The sequence below is a fragment of the Silene latifolia genome, chromosome 3, assembly GCF_048544455.1.
Source record: "Silene latifolia isolate original U9 population chromosome 3, ASM4854445v1, whole genome shotgun sequence".
Classification (NCBI taxonomy): domain Eukaryota; kingdom Viridiplantae; phylum Streptophyta; class Magnoliopsida; order Caryophyllales; family Caryophyllaceae; genus Silene; species Silene latifolia.
In genome coordinates this window covers 50,632,716-50,648,213 of record NC_133528.1, presented here as the reverse complement: position 1 = coordinate 50,648,213, position 15,498 = coordinate 50,632,716, and the positions used below count along the sequence as shown (strand labels likewise).

The following is a 15,498-nucleotide window of genomic DNA, read 5'->3' as shown; positions in this document are numbered from 1 at the left end:
TGAAGAAGATGCTAAATCCCCAAATCCAAGCTTAATTTTCTCAAAAGATGTTTATGAAGGGTTTAGAGAGGTTTAGGGTTCATAAAAGTAATTAAGTCACTGAAGTATCCAACCATGAGACATCTGAGGCATGATTCTCAGTTTTTTTTTTTTTAAATCAGGAGTGCGATTGAGGTGTTAGAATCCGAGAGGAAAGAAACTGCCAGTGACGTCAATATATCATCGGCTGAAGAAGTTTCCTCTAACCAAAAAAATATTCCAGCAGCTCTAGTTTCTCGAGAGATAGATGTTGTAAGTCCTCAAATAGTCATTGACTATGACGTCGCACTCTATTTTCTGTAGTGTATAATTCAAATTCACCTAAGATAAGGGACTGAACTATTTGATCAAATGCACCCTTCTATCGCTCGCTGCCCTTATCGTGTTATCACTGTTGTGAAGTCAGTAGTGTAATGCAACATTCTGCCATACAACAGGATTATGCATTCAAATTGTCGGTTAGTCTTCATTAGCTCGTTGTATCTAAGTCATTTTAGATAAGCACTTTCTAATTTTTAATATGGAGAAAGTCATTTTTAGTTGTCATTATTGTGGATGCTTAGTTATTCCTTGGCTTACAAACAAAGTTCGTCTTGCTTATGGAATGATATGACCTTCACCTTTTCGTATCACAGGTACAAATCCATCATATGGCATTTGCTTTAATTTGTCGAAGACATATAAATCCCCTGAAGTAGAGACCATTTAGTCTCTTCCTCAACATCAGCAGGTAACTAATTCACAATTTTGTCATTGCAATTTTCCTAAAGATGTCACTCATTTGATATAACCCTAAAAAGATAATCATATAGCATGTGACTGTTCGGGTTTAATGTAATAAATCCAGTACCTACATAGTTTTTCTTATTTTCTTGACTTGTTCAGTTCTTGGAACAATGCAACAGACAGAAACATTCTAGCTGCAGTGGACTTCAGTCTTTCGTGTCTTTCTGCAATAATTTATAATTTGGGTTTGGTTACACTGGGGTTGTTGAAGCTTGTTAGGTCTCAAAAAGGCCAAAAAGTAAGCTTGAAAGATGGTGATAGATGGGTCAGTTTATAATTACAAAGAAGGTAGCATCAATAGCTTATTTCCGTCATGAAATGGATGTATAACATAACTTTTTACTTCACGAGAGTAAGGAAAAAGATTTTGAGAAGGCATATCTTATTTCCGTTCTTGGTATGTGTAACACTCCCATATACCAAAGTGTCTTACCAAGGACTACCTTAGCATATAAGGGTGCTACCATCTAGGTTACCCGAGTTAGTACGCATCATAGAAACCATAATGAACAACTTTATTAAAACAACTTTAAATGAAAAAAGGTTACAAGTCCAAAAACTCCAAACGGTACAACCAAAACCAAAAGTCATAATAGCTAAACTCAGCTACAGCTAGCGACGCAACAAGTGATGACTCCGCCAATCCATATCCCGCGAGCTATCTCAACATTCATCACATGCTAAGTCAACTGCTCACCATCCCCGAATGGATCACCACAGTTTTGAAAACATAAGACGGGGTCAGTCAATTGTATAACCAGATCGAGTATACGCAGCGGAAACAATGATAAACAACACAATTACCAATACTCAAATTCCAACAGTTACCAATAACTGACTACACACTAAAATGTGTAGTTCTGCAAGGTTACTCATCGCAACAGGTAACCCACACCGCCAGTGGGGACCGCAACCGTACCACCTAAGCCCCGCTCATCGCAACGAGCGATCCCAGCTTCTTAATGTGCACATCCCCCTTATCTAAAGTGACAATGTTTTATGAGAAAATAAATATCATTAATTCATGTCAATTAGTTCAGTTAATCTTGGTTGAGATGTATTCACGTTCGGTAACTTTCGGGATACATCAAATTCGGTTCGATTACAATTTAATCGGGTTTCGGGTAGTATTTAGATTACTCATGTCAACTCTTCGATTGGATGTCAATTCAAATATATTCAATCGATTTTTCGGGTTCAGGTTTATTTTGTTAGGTCCACCGAGAAACATTGCTTTGAGTTTGAAGAACATCGCTTTAAGTTTGAAGCAACTGCATACTACAAACCTTTTCGTAGACATGCTATTAGGAGCCAAAGCAGTTATATTTAATTTACTTCTTTGGTATTGATATCATTTTTATTTGGGAGCTTGTAAATATCAATAATAAAAAGGACTCGTAAGATACCATCAAATGATTGAGAGACGTTTCAATTACACAAGTAATAAAAGACAATTTGCGAATACGACAAGCCAATTAAAGCTGCCACGTGCGTGCGCTAATTGTATGACATGCTCCGTTTGCGAATACGACAAAATGGATGAAAAATCAAGAAGGGAACTAATATAACGACAATTTTAAAGCCCGTTACTTTTTTTTGCAGCCGAAAACCCGTTGTTAGTAACTAACAAACCCTCTTAAAGATACGTTCGTTATACATTAGATTCTACTAATCATGAGAAAATTACGATATGACAATCACCTCGTATCGTTCTTATAATTTTTTTTTACTATAAATGACACTAATAGCCCGGATTACACCATCTACATACTCCTAATTACCTCATTAACCCCAACATAAATAATTTTACCCTTCGACACAGTAAGACCCCCAAGTGACATTGTCACCCAATTGACTCTGATTCCATATTTTAAGGAGATTCAAGTCAAAGTACAAAGATAGGTACGCTACTACACGTTCCTTTTTCCCTAAAAAATTGTCTTTTTTAGCAAAGTTCACGATAAACACACTCCAGCACAGCTAATTTGCTCACTAAAAAGAAGGAAGGCAAACAAAAACAGTGGACAGTGGGGAGCAAATCTTAAGTGAATTCTGTGTACTGTGCCCCTGTATTTCCAAAACCAGTAATCTTAAATACTATGGGAATTAACCTTCAGTTACTAATTCACCATTTTAATATATACTCCGCTCTATTTTCTGCTATTTCCACCCAATATTCCTCTCTTTTACCCTCTTTTCTCTTCATACCCAAAAAAAAAAAGAAACAAAATATTTGATCAGTAGCATAGATTTCTGAGCTTTTCAGTAGTTTGTTCAGTAAAAAGTTTAAATCTTTTATTTTTAGTACTCATAATATATTTAAAGTTTGCATCTTTGTTTTATTTATTTGACTAATCTTAATAAAATAATAGTATTTCTAATTGTTTTTTGTTTGAAAAATGGAAGGAAAAGGTTTATCAGGAAGAATGTACCCAAACATGGGTGCAGGAATGCCCTTACAGACTCAAAATCCACAATCCAACCTCCAAAATCACTCTCAAATTATGGGTTTTCAACAACAAATTGATCAACAACAAACTCAACTTTCAATGAGGCAACCAAACTACCCATCATTTAATCCTAATCCAAACTCAAACCCAAACCCAAACCCAAACCCGAACCCGTCTCAGAATGGCAAAATTCAGGCAACCCAAGTGACCAACAGTGATGAAGATGAACCAAATGATCAGGAAAATAGTTCATCATCCAGTTTGAAGAGAAAAGCTGAAAACAGCAACAATGGTGGAAGTGGAACTATTGTTTCACCATGGCAAAGGATGAAATGGACTGATAACATGGTGAGACTGCTAATTATGGCTGTTTATTATATAGGAGATGAGGTGGTGGGAGTAGGACCTGAATTAGGATCCGATAAGAAGAAACCGGGTTTTGGTGGTGGTGGTGGTGGTGGTGGTGGAGCCATGCAGAAGAAAGGGAAATGGAAGTCGGTTTCGAGGGCGATGATGGAGAAAGGGTTTTATGTGTCTCCACAACAATGTGAGGATAAATTTAATGATTTGAATAAAAGATATAAGAGAGTTAATGATATTTTAGGGAAAGGGACTGCATGCAAAGTTGTGGAGAATCAAACTTTGCTTGAAACTATGGATATTTCTTCTAAAATGAAGGAAGAAGTTAGGAAATTGTTGAATTCTAAGCATTTGTTTTTTAGGGAAATGTGTGCTTATCATAATAGTTGTGGTCATGTTACTGCTACTAATGCTAATGTTAATGGTGGGGGTGAAACTGCTGTGGTGGTTGGTGCTGGTGAAGGTCAGATGCCAGCACAAGTGCCACCACAGCAGAACCAGACACCGGCGCCACAGGGTCAGGTGTCGGCATGCTTGCATTCGACCCAATTGCATCCTTCAATGGTCCAAAACAACAATTTGGGGAATGAGGATGAGGATGATGACGACGAGGATGAGGACGATGATGATGATGACGAGGATGATGATGCTGATGATAATGAGGAAGGGGGGAATCCTAGGAAGAGGGGTAGGACCATGCAAGGGGGTTTGAATCAGTGGAGTGGAGAAGTGAGGGGAATGCTACAAGATGGGAGCAAGAGTACCAGGGAGAAGAAGCAATGGATGATGGCACAAATGATGGAATTGGAAGAGAATGGAGTGAAATATCAAAGGGAAGCATTGGAATTGGAGAAGGAGAGGTTGAAATGGTTGAAGTTTAGTAGTAAAAAGGAAAGGGAAATGGAAAAGATGAAGCTTGCTAATGAAAGGAAAAGGCTTGAAAATGAAAGGATGGTTCTTTTGTTGAGGAAAAAAGAGATTGAATTTATGATTGTTGAGCAGCAACAAAACCCTGCTCCTGTCAACAACAACACTGCTGCTGTCAACCCATCTTGCATCAGTGTTTAATTGGCTTGCAACAACAGCACGTCTCACTTCAGACGGAATGTTCTGTCTGAATGAAGCCTTCAGACAAAATAAGCCGTCTAAAATGAGAATTTGTGTACAACCAGCAATCTGTATGCTTCAGTATGGTTTTAAGGGAATGGTGTCTTGTGATGTAAAGATGTAAGAAGCAGCCTTGCATGTAAAAGTGAGGTGTATTTTTATATCTTTTTAGTAGAGTTATTAAGGTTAAGATAATTGTCTAGTTCTTATTTAGATGTAACAAAATGACAGTGAAGGAATGTAAGGTGTAATTTTCGCTTTTATAGTAAAAAGAGTCGTAAAAATAATATATCGATCTTATTTCTATATGTAACGTTACATGTACCTTTTACGTGCTGTCGACGCAACAGTGCATGCAGTCGTCGTAAAATAATCTCACAGAAACTATATATCAGTACCCTTTACGTGTTGTCGACGCAAAAATTCTTCACCGAGAGAAAAGCCATAGCAACCTATGTTTTGCTAAGCAAGAGTAGAGGCTGCCAGGAATAGAAACCAAACACAAGCAAATTCAGTTTTCCTACTCCCATTTGATTATAATTTTTATTATTTACATTCGATTCAAATTAAGGTCAGTGATGTTTAGCATTAACAAAAAGCATTGTGCTTCAGATGCTAATACTCCGTTTTCATCACATTAGGACATCATCAAAGGTCGAACCTTGAAACCTAGGAGTGGTATTTACAGCAAAACTGATCCCAGAGTAACAAGTGAAAAAAAATAACTTGACCGCGAGACCTAGGTTAATTACAGTAATTTGCAACTCCAATAAAAATAGGCATCACAACTCAGAAGCAGTAATGTTTCAGATGAAAATTATGTTCCATACCAAAATTGCTTGATACAGTGTTGCACAAACAATATTCAAAGCGTGATCGAACATTGTCAAAATTTTGAGGACGTTATTTATGACAAACATGTTCCAAGCATGCATGTCCTCACTTATGTTATATGTTCTGCATTGATTGCATTAACGGCTACAATCAACATACCCAAAATGGCTTTGTAGACAATTAACAAGTTCCAGAACTATCCCCAGAACCAACGTTTTAGGGCACAATATTCAGGGTTAGATTAAATCTTATCTAATCTTCCAGCTCGATGATCTTGATCACGGAATCGTCACCAACTTTCTGGCAAACCACGACTCGATCATGTGATTTGATTATACCTAATGCCTTACCGTGATCAAGGGCAACCTTCAACACTGATTCATTCGTTGCACTAGTTGACTCCGCCTGCACAAAAAAAGTTTAGTTCAATCAATCATGGGCATCACAAACTTCTAGCTTCTTAAATCCTAACTTATGAACTGGTACTTGCAATTAAAAACCGTGCATTGATTGAGAATGCAAGACTTACGGCGTGTCTGGGATCAGCAAGCATAGGGAAAAGTCCTCGGACTATTAATGACTGCCTGGCCTGGTAATTTTTACAAGACAAGAAAAGGTATTAAACAAAGAGGAAACACCTAAACATGCATTATGATGAATGACTAAGAATAGGAAATCAGGGAAAGTATGCGAGAACATTGGAGCATGAAGTTCAAATACGAAAAGAACTTGCTGCTGAAAAACTGTGGCGAAACCTCCCACTTAAATGAAAAGGTTATAGACCATTATGGTAAGACCAAATAAGACCTTAGACAACAAATTGAATAAGATTGACAGGCATCACAAACTTTAAATGCATACATAAAGTAGAAGTAAAGTACCGGACTCTTCATAGTTCATACTTCAAAGTTCGAGCTTTGAAAAAGATGTAAACATTTACCAGATATAAGCAAAAATAAGCCTGTTAGATGAGCATACTTAACAATCAAGATTCACAACAAACAGCCAAAATTGATCTATGCCGCAAGAAACCGCCAACAACACAGTGGCCGCCTAACAACTCTAACGTCTAGGGGAAAATACAGAGTACACTCACTGCAATTGGATCATAAACATGGACATAATTACCAGAGTAAAACAAGGATAATCAATTTTGCATGCAAAGGGCAAATTATTACCGACTCAATTACTATCTAAAGCCTTGAATATAATCAAATTTAAGTGTATATACCTCAAAGACACCAGTAAAACTCCACTTTAGTTGGTCCGTCTTAAGGCGAGGAATCACAACTGAGAGAACTGGCATTGTTGGCCTATATTTAGCAATTAACCTGCAATGAATGAGCAAAATATTCACAAATCCTTATTTCCACACACAAAAGTTGATATCCTGGCAAGCAGAAATTGACCAGATTAATAAATTCTAAATATTCTATTCAACAAATGACTTTACAACAACAACAACATCAGAGCCTTAATCCCAAAATGATTTGGGGTCGGCTGACATGAATCATCCTTACGAACCGTCTATGGGTGAACGCACGCCTCAAAATGCGAATAAAAAGGGAAGATAAAAAACAAAAGGGAGAACGAAAATGTAATGGAAAGTCAAGGTGAACTTAGGGGTTTTAAAATCGAATTCCGTCTTTCTTTTATAAAATCTTAAAATTTAAATTGAGAGAAAAGGTTAAAACGATTTTTAAAAACCGAAATAGAGTTAAGGATCCGGAATGAACCATGTAAAATCCATAAGAAAGTGGTTGTTGGAAAAGTGTGTAATAAAGGAGAGAAAAATAAATAAATTAATTTCTTTAAATTAAATAAATAAAAACACTAAATCTGTCAAAAAAAACATCAAATACTAAAAATCCACATGTATCCTTTCCCTCCATTGTGCCCTCTCCGTCACCATACTCTCCTCAAGCCCTAGAACTCTCATATCGTGCTCTATCACTCTCAACCATGTCTGTCTCGGTCTTCCTCTGCCTCTAGGAACCTTTTCTGTTCTCCAAGTCTCCGGCCCTCCTAACCAGTGCGTCCATAGGTCTCCTTCTCACATGGCCAAACCATCTTAGTCGGTTTTCCATCATCTTGTCCTCTATTGGCGCCACTTTTACCTTTTCCCTAATCACCTCATTCCTTAACCGATCTTTCCTTGTATGTCCGCACATCCACCTCAACATGCGCATCTCCGCCACACTCATCTTTTGAATGTGACAATGTTTCACGCCCAACACTCGGAGTCGTAAAGTAGAAGCGAGCCTAATTGCCGTGCGATAAAATTTTCCCTTTAATCTTTGGGGCATATCTTTATCGCAAAGAAACCCTGAAGCACTCTTCCATTTCAACCATCCCGCTTTAATTCTGTGAGCCACATCTCCGTCTAACTCCCCATCTTTTTGAATAATAGATCCTAGATATCTGAAGAAATCCGAACCCTCAACAACATTCCCATCGAAAATAATACTCCCCGCCTCTGTCGATCTCAACCCCGCCACCTTAGTGAACCGACACCTCAAATACTCGGTCTTACTCCCGCTCGGCTGAACCCACGAGTCTCTAAAGTCTGCCTCCACAATTCCAACTTTCTCTCCACCCCTCTTTTGTCTCATCAATCAACACAATATCATCAGCAAACATCATACACCAAGGGATGTCGTCCTGAATATCCCTTGTCAACTCATCCATAACTATAGCAAAGAGAAAAGGACTAAGTGCGGAACCTTGATGCACCCCGATGGTAATAGGAAATTCTTCCGTTCTCCCAACATTAGTGCGAACACTTGCACTAGCCCCCTCATACATGTCCTTTATGAGGTCAATATATTTTCGCGACACACCCTTTCTCGCCAAAGCCCACCAAAGTACTTCTCTTGGTACCCTATCATATGCCTTTTCCAAGTCAATAAAAACCATATGCAAATCCTTCTTCTTGTCCCGATGGTATTCCATCAACTGTCTCATGATAAAAATCGCATCCATAGTCGATCTCCCGGGCATAAATCCAAATTGGTTTTCCGAGATGTCTACATATCTCCTAAGCCTTTGCTCGATTACCCGCTCCCATAACTTCATTGTATGACTCATGAGTTTAATTCCCCGATAATTGGAACACTCTTGGACATCACCTTTGTTCTTGTACAAAGGGACAAGAGTGCTTTTCCTCCAAGCCGATGGCATCTTGTTGCTCCTCCAAATCTTGTTGAAGAGCATGGTTACCCATTCAATCCCTTTCTCCCCGAAGCACCTCCAAACTTCTATGGGTATACCATCCGGTCCCTCTGCTTTCTTTGACCCCATCTTCCTTAACGCCTTTCTAACTTCACTCTTTTGTATTCTACGCACAAATTCCCGGTTAACCATGCTTGGTGTTACCTCTACATCCCCAAAACCTTGTTCCTGATGTCCATTGAATAAATTATCAAAGTAGGAACTCCATCTAGCCTTTATCTCGTTATCCTGAACCAGAACCTTGTCGTCCATATCTTTCACACACCTAACTCTCCCAATATCTCTCGTCTTTCGGTCTCTTATGCGAGCCAGTTTATAGATATCCTTCTCTCCTTCTCTCGTGTCCAACCTGGCATACACTTCTTGGTTAACTTTTGCCCTCGCATCCCGTACGGCCTTTTTAGCGGCTCGTCTAGCCTCATTCAACAAATGACTTTACGCCAGAAAACTTGCAGGTTGTTCTTTTTCTCTAGTCTTTGATATTTGGAGCTTACAATGGAAAATAACCGGAGTAGATACATAATTCCCGTATACAAATTTGAGAATACCTTGCAGCTCTTCCAGAGGAAGTAAAGCAGATAATAACAGATGCTTTCACCTTTAAGGCGGCACGCACCTACAAAGAACGTTAAAGGTAATATATCACATACAATAAAAAGAATCCATGACTTTCGCATAAACTCAAGAATGCAAAGTTTTCAAGACGAGCTTACAGCAGATGAAGCAATAGATTCCAGGTGAGTCATGGGTTCGCCCACAAACTTAACAGTTTTTTTGAAGTATGCATCTTGATTAAACACTTTTTCAGCCTGCATAGGATAAATTGCGGAGCTCAAAAAACGGTGGAAAAATTCACAGTTTCTTAGGATCCCTTGTATATCTCATTACCTCAAAACAGATTCTATCAACAGTTTTCACAGTTTCAATAGGGTACAGGCCTCTGAATGTCTCAGCTCCAAGGAGAATCGCATCACTCCCTGCAGTTCAAGATTAATCAAGAAGATCAGTCATGAATTTGTATAAACATTAGTAAATCACAGCCAAAGTTCGCATTCCTCTTTGTGAGAATACATAGACGTAGAGCAAAGCACAGTGGGGACACTTGTATCAAATATTTTGAAGAAAAAAGGAAAAAAAATTGAAAAACAGGAAAGACGGCAATGAAATTCCAACAGTAGCAATGTCACTAACCATCCAACACAGCATTAGCAACATCAGTCGCCTCGGCACGAGTAGGCCTGAGATTGTTGGTCATGCTGTCAACAACACGAGTAACGACAGCTGGTTTGCCAACCATATTACATCTATGCAAAGCAGCTTTTTGAAACAAGAATACCTTCAAGGAACAGATGAAACTAGTCATATATCAACTAACGCCATGTATTCTCCCTAAAAAGCAGGGAATGATTATGTTTGCAAAAATAAATAAAAAATAAAAAAATAAAGAGGGGTAATGATAAAGAATAAGATGGCAGACCAACCTTCTCAGGTGCGAGATCAATGCCCAGATTTCCACGAGAAAGAATGATGCCATCTGCCTCTTGAAGTATCTCTTCAAAGTGGGTCAAACCCTACAAAAACAGTAGGATAAGAATACACGATTAAATAACTCACGTCTTTACATGTTTCTATGCATCGTAATTACTTGAAGCAATTTATAGTAGGTGAAGAACATTTGGAATGGGCCCTCACCTCCACATTTTCAATCTTTGCATATATTTGTGTCTGACCTAGGTCACCTAAACTTGACAGAAGCTCCCGAGCCTGCGCAAATGAAGAAGGTTTAAAAGTCAGAAATTACTACTTACCAACATTAACAAGAACCTAACTTCAAAAGAATATAGAACATTATCAACCTGACGAACATCCTCTGCGTGACGAGTATATGATAGTGAAAGGAAGTCAATTTTATTTTGAACCCCCCAGGAGCTTATGACCTGGACAACCACAATAAATAATTGCGAAAAAATGTTAAGGGCAAGACCATTCAACACTGGCTAAATAGGAAAGTTCAAAAACCAATACTAACTGGTACGCCTACCTCCTTATCTTTCTCTGAGAGAGTTGGCATATCGATATGAACTTGAGAAGCGTGCAAAGTAAACAGTGTTCCATCCAATGATGCGGAATTCTTGATCACGCAAACAACATCGTCCCCTTTCGACTCAGACACCTAATCCATACATGCACAGGAAAGGCATAAGTAGCTTAAAAAAGAGCAATACAAGCGATTCTAGCATACTAGCACACTTAATTTCCTCAGAATCCCAAAGCAACACCTTCAGCTGTTGAAACCAGAGCATCCACAAAGTTATGAGTAGCATTGCCACATAGGAACATATACATACCTCTAGCCAAACAGATGTGGTTTCACTTCCGGTGAACAAGTATTTACCCATGAAGATCATATCCCCCTTTTTCACTGCCTGCAAGATCATTGAAGTTGGTTTAGTACTGCAAATTAATATAATTTGCTACAGCTTCTATATAAATAGAATAGTATCTAAAATATAAACAATTATGACGCCAAAAGAAAATCCCCAATTACATTCAAATGATGGAAATCCTGATTATCCATCACATGTTAAACATTAAAAGAAATTATAGGCCATAAATTCAGAAATAGAATTTTTTTTAATAAAAGGACAGCAGATCACTTGGTATGAATTAGGAGAATAAAGGCTGAACATTCCTTTAAGCAAGCCCATGACAACAATAACAGTGAGTCCCCCAGGACAGCTACCACAGAAGGATCAGGCCTCTACTTACACTACGTAGAAGTAGTAGAATGAGCAGCCCATTGCAAACAGTATGAACACAATCTACAAAGAAAGACCTCACAAAATCCCCCCTAGAATTAGGGGCAAGAAAAGGGACTAAACTTCGAGTGTTTTTACATTTAAGGACCCAAACTATTAAACTTTCTAGTTAAGGATTTAAAATGCCTTTCCATCAGTACTGCAATAGTTTTGGTTTAACCTCTTTATTTTTATGAAAAGCCAACCCTAGTTTTACCTATTTCATTTTACTTCATGACAAATTTCATTTCCCCTCTCTATCTATTACAACCCAGAACTCCAACCTTTATTTATTACTCTGCAAATACTTCAAACATCCAACTGGCAGCGGTGAAGCTTCACCATCTTGATGCCATAGAGAAATTTTCAAGGTGGCAGCAAATTAGAACTTATTGCAATTTAGCGTGCAGGCACTTCTCTTTTCATGTTCCACTTATTTAGAAAAAAGATGGGATACATTTTACGAATCATATGGGTTTGTCTCCGTGATAAGTCTTTATTTGATTAAAGGTTGGTTTTTTGGTTTCTATTTATTGGTTTACATTCAATATTGGTTTTGGGGTGTTATAGTATAGGTTTTCTTTAATTAGGTGGTTATGATTATGGTCTCGGAATAGTCGTCTTGCGCCTATGTGCTAATATGTTTTGAACTTTGCTCTTTTGCTTTAATTTGATGCCATACCGCTGTAAAAAAAATGGCGGTGTGGAGGATCAGGGAGAAAATATAACTTGGGATTTGACTTTTAACTAATAGAAGACACTAGTTCGTACATATCTGAACGATTCTCTTTGATGATGGAGGTAAGAAATCAGCCGGCTTGTTTTCATGTGTCTGATAAGGTAATGGCATAACTGATTGGTCATACACGGAGTATTTAATAGAGTTATAAAGTATTGATTGAAGTCCTTAACTTGATTCGAAAAATACCATAGTTGAGGTCCGAATCTTACCCTTCACTCATCCCACAATTCCACCTAACGAATATATTATCCATCAACAGTAGCAAGTTCGATCTACGGCACAAATGCCGATCTTGCTCGTGTTATTATGTGAACAAAAACACAATGATAAAATGGAAAAATATAGTGAAGTAAGATAATATAATTATACTACAACCGTGAAAAGTACATATGTCAAATCACCGAAGTCAAAAATATCGACGATGTTTGATGTTAATTATTACTCGGACTTTTATCTGATGCTGAACAAAATAGCAATATATAATGACAGAAGAATAAGACATTAATAAATGTCTAGAACATACATATCTCATGTACAGAAGACAAAAACACAGACCGCGTTTATCATGCATTAACATTCTCATAATCCCTAATGAACGTATTACGTTGTACCTGCTACAAATAATAACATATTTAATTCACGAACCTTGGCAAGACCATTGTAATTAATGGGTAATAGTTTTGAGGAGGCATCGATCTCTAGATTTGGCGTAAGAGTGACAAATTCATTTTCCTTGAGAGATATTGCTTTCCCACTTTTATTTACAACTTGCACCTCTGCTCCAACAGTGTCCAACATGACCTGAGATCCGCAGAAACAATATTCACTTATTACCTTTAATTTAGTCATCTTAATTAACTACAACAGAATTTGCTTATTTCAAACAAATTTCATAACTTATAAAAGTAAGACTTTCCATGATTCAGCAGCTGAAAGACGATTAGTAGGCTAAGTAGTTGAACACAAAGCCTCACATACCAAAGACATATGGTGTAATCTCATTAATTGCTATCCTTTTCAGACATTAAGGAGTAAATAGGTAGCAAACACGCAAATATATCACAGGACGATGCAATGAACAAATCTAAATCAAAGCCAGAAACATAAATACTAGTACAACATGAATGCAAGTTTATGAGCACAAAAAAGCCCAACCAAAGATTCGGTACTCTGTACTTTTCTCCAATCAATCAATGCAGTCAATTAAAAGACCAACATTTACAGTTATAACAGATTTATGCACCCTTTCACACTAAGATTCTGTATTGGTTTTAGGATGTTCGATCATTGTATAGTTCAACGACCCACAGCTAGGTAATACTGAAGTGAATCATCTTAACCAACGATAACTGTATTAGAAAACCCTCCTCATTACCACCTAAAACTGCCAACCAAATCTATAAAACTTTCAAAATATAACTGATCAGAAACTGTACAAACGCATATGGCCCACAATGCACACTCATTTTCATAATTACACTATCTGTAGCTAAATTTATCCCGCAATCCTTCATTCAACGACTGCTAAAACTGATTTCTAAAACACGCTCATACCACAAATCTCACCGTCCCTATCACAGGTGTACTAGCTAACAACTCTACCTAACTTTGTATAAACCATGGTAAAACTTTGCATAATAAAGCAATAAATGTTTCAAAGTTGAACCTCATGGCAACAACATAGAATCAGCGACTATTCGTTCAGTTGACGAAAACACAACTCGTAAAAACAGCCATTATCATCAATCAATATTAAACACTTGATCCGATTCCATAAATTCTATACAATTTTTAAAATCTATCTCCATCGCATATTTTGAAAAAGGTATACGATTTAATTGGAAAGGAAGGAAGGATATAAACATACAGCGCAAAGTTTCTTAGTAGCTTTAACAGCAAGTTTCAAATTGTGGAGAGTTTGACGATGTGTATCAGCATCACCCCATGAAAAGTCAAACCTAGCAACTACACACATCAAAATCAAAATTTCAATCAAAATGATTTCAAACAAAAACCTAAAATCCGACACAAAATCAATTTCAATATCGTAAAATTACCAGACATTCCAGCGTTGAGTAAGCCAGAAATGACCTCGACTGATTGCGAACGAGGACCTAGAGTTCCTACGATCTTGGTCATGGCCGAGAAAAAATTCTGTCAATCAAATCAAATCAAATCAATGTTAGCGAGATTAAGAAAAATGATAGTCCGTAATTGTCCCTGTAAAACCGATTACAGTGTACAACGACTTTATAATAAAATGAGGTTCACAAGCATTATAAGGCCGTTATACATCGCACAAGGGTGTTATGAATATAATAGTAGATGAAATGGAAGTTTCGAATGAATACAGATTTGGAAGGTTCGAGAATGGAGGCCATTCGAATAGGTTCTTCGAGTAGCAAGTTAGTAGAAGGCATGATGTTATGTTGTGTTGTGTTGTGTTGAATGATGGAATGAATTGGTTTTAGGTGGAGAATGGAGATGAAGGTGGTGGTGTTAAAGGGAAAGAAAAAAGGACAGGGGGGGTTCAAAATAGAGTTGATGCGAATTTGGAAATGAGCATATTACGAGTAGGTAGTATAGCTTGGGTGAAAAGAAAGGTCAGATTGATGGACCGGGTGTTTGTATTTGTGTTTGGTCAAAGGGTAAGAAAGATCGATTGAAAACTTTGAAAGTGGGGTGAGTGTTGTTCTAGAATCTAGAATGTGGCTCCGTAGACTTGTACTTGTACTATGGTACAATCGACTTTTGGCGAGGGCGATTTCTGTTTGGGGTCCAATTGCACCATCTTGCATTTACGTCATCATGCACGCTTCTCCTCTACTTGAAGGATGTTGATACATTCCATTTGGATTGGCTCAACTTTTGGATTAATCACCATCGGACTTCGTCCTTCATAAATGTGATCTCATCAAGAATATGAGTTAGTTCAATTGGGAAGAGTTATTTTACCCCAATTATGAAGCTGGGGTTTCGATTTTTACCCGCGACATAGTACGCTCATTTAAACGAAAAAATATAAAAATAAATGCGAGCTCATCGAACTTAACCTTCTTTCTTAACCGCAAGCCGACGCTCAAAGAGCATCGGGAGGATCAAGTTCCTTGCCAACTATCGACCCGTCTAGACAAACTCGAATAGCTAAGTA

At 37.7% G+C, this 15,498-nt stretch overlaps 2 protein-coding genes across 2 annotated transcripts; one reads left to right on the top strand and one right to left on the bottom strand.

Moving 5' to 3' along the window:
- The first annotated feature begins 2,840 nt into the window (after nt 1–2,840).
- Nucleotides 2,841–5,050, top strand: LOC141647632 (uncharacterized). Its single transcript, XM_074455904.1, has one exon. The coding sequence runs from the start codon at nt 3,225–3,227 to the stop codon at nt 4,701–4,703; it is 1,479 nt and encodes a 492-aa protein (XP_074312005.1). The 5' UTR covers nt 2,841–3,224; the 3' UTR covers nt 4,704–5,050.
- A 496-nt stretch (nt 5,051–5,546) lies between these two features.
- LOC141647631 (pyruvate kinase 1, cytosolic-like) lies at nt 5,547–15,007 on the bottom strand. Its single transcript, XM_074455903.1, has 16 exons — nt 14,699–15,007; nt 14,405–14,501; nt 14,215–14,312; nt 12,993–13,148; nt 11,156–11,233; nt 10,849–10,980; nt 10,664–10,744; nt 10,500–10,571; nt 10,289–10,378; nt 9,999–10,143; nt 9,696–9,784; nt 9,521–9,616; nt 9,356–9,423; nt 6,808–6,907; nt 6,106–6,165; nt 5,547–5,981 (listed from the first exon to the last, which is right to left on the bottom strand). The coding sequence occupies exons 1-16, from the start codon at nt 14,765–14,767 to the stop codon at nt 5,829–5,831; spliced, it is 1,584 nt and encodes a 527-aa protein (XP_074312004.1). The 5' UTR covers nt 14,768–15,007; the 3' UTR covers nt 5,547–5,828.
- Nucleotides 15,008–15,498: the final 491 nt, after the last annotated feature.

Coding starts and splice junctions, on each gene's coding strand:
- LOC141647631 (XM_074455903.1), bottom strand. CDS start 14,767: ATGCCTTCTACTAACTTGCTACTCGAAGAACCTATTCGAATGGCCTCC. Junction 10,745..10,848: donor TCTCAGAGAAAGATAAGGAG/GTAGGCGTACCA, acceptor GTGGTTGTCCAG/GTCATAAGCTCCTGGGGGGT. Junction 9,785..9,998: donor TGCTAATGCTGTGTTGGATG/GTTAGTGACATT, acceptor CTTGAACTGCAG/GGAGTGATGCGATTCTCCTT.
- LOC141647632 (XM_074455904.1), top strand. CDS start 3,225: ATGGAAGGAAAAGGTTTATCAGGAAGAATGTACCCAAACATGGGTGCA.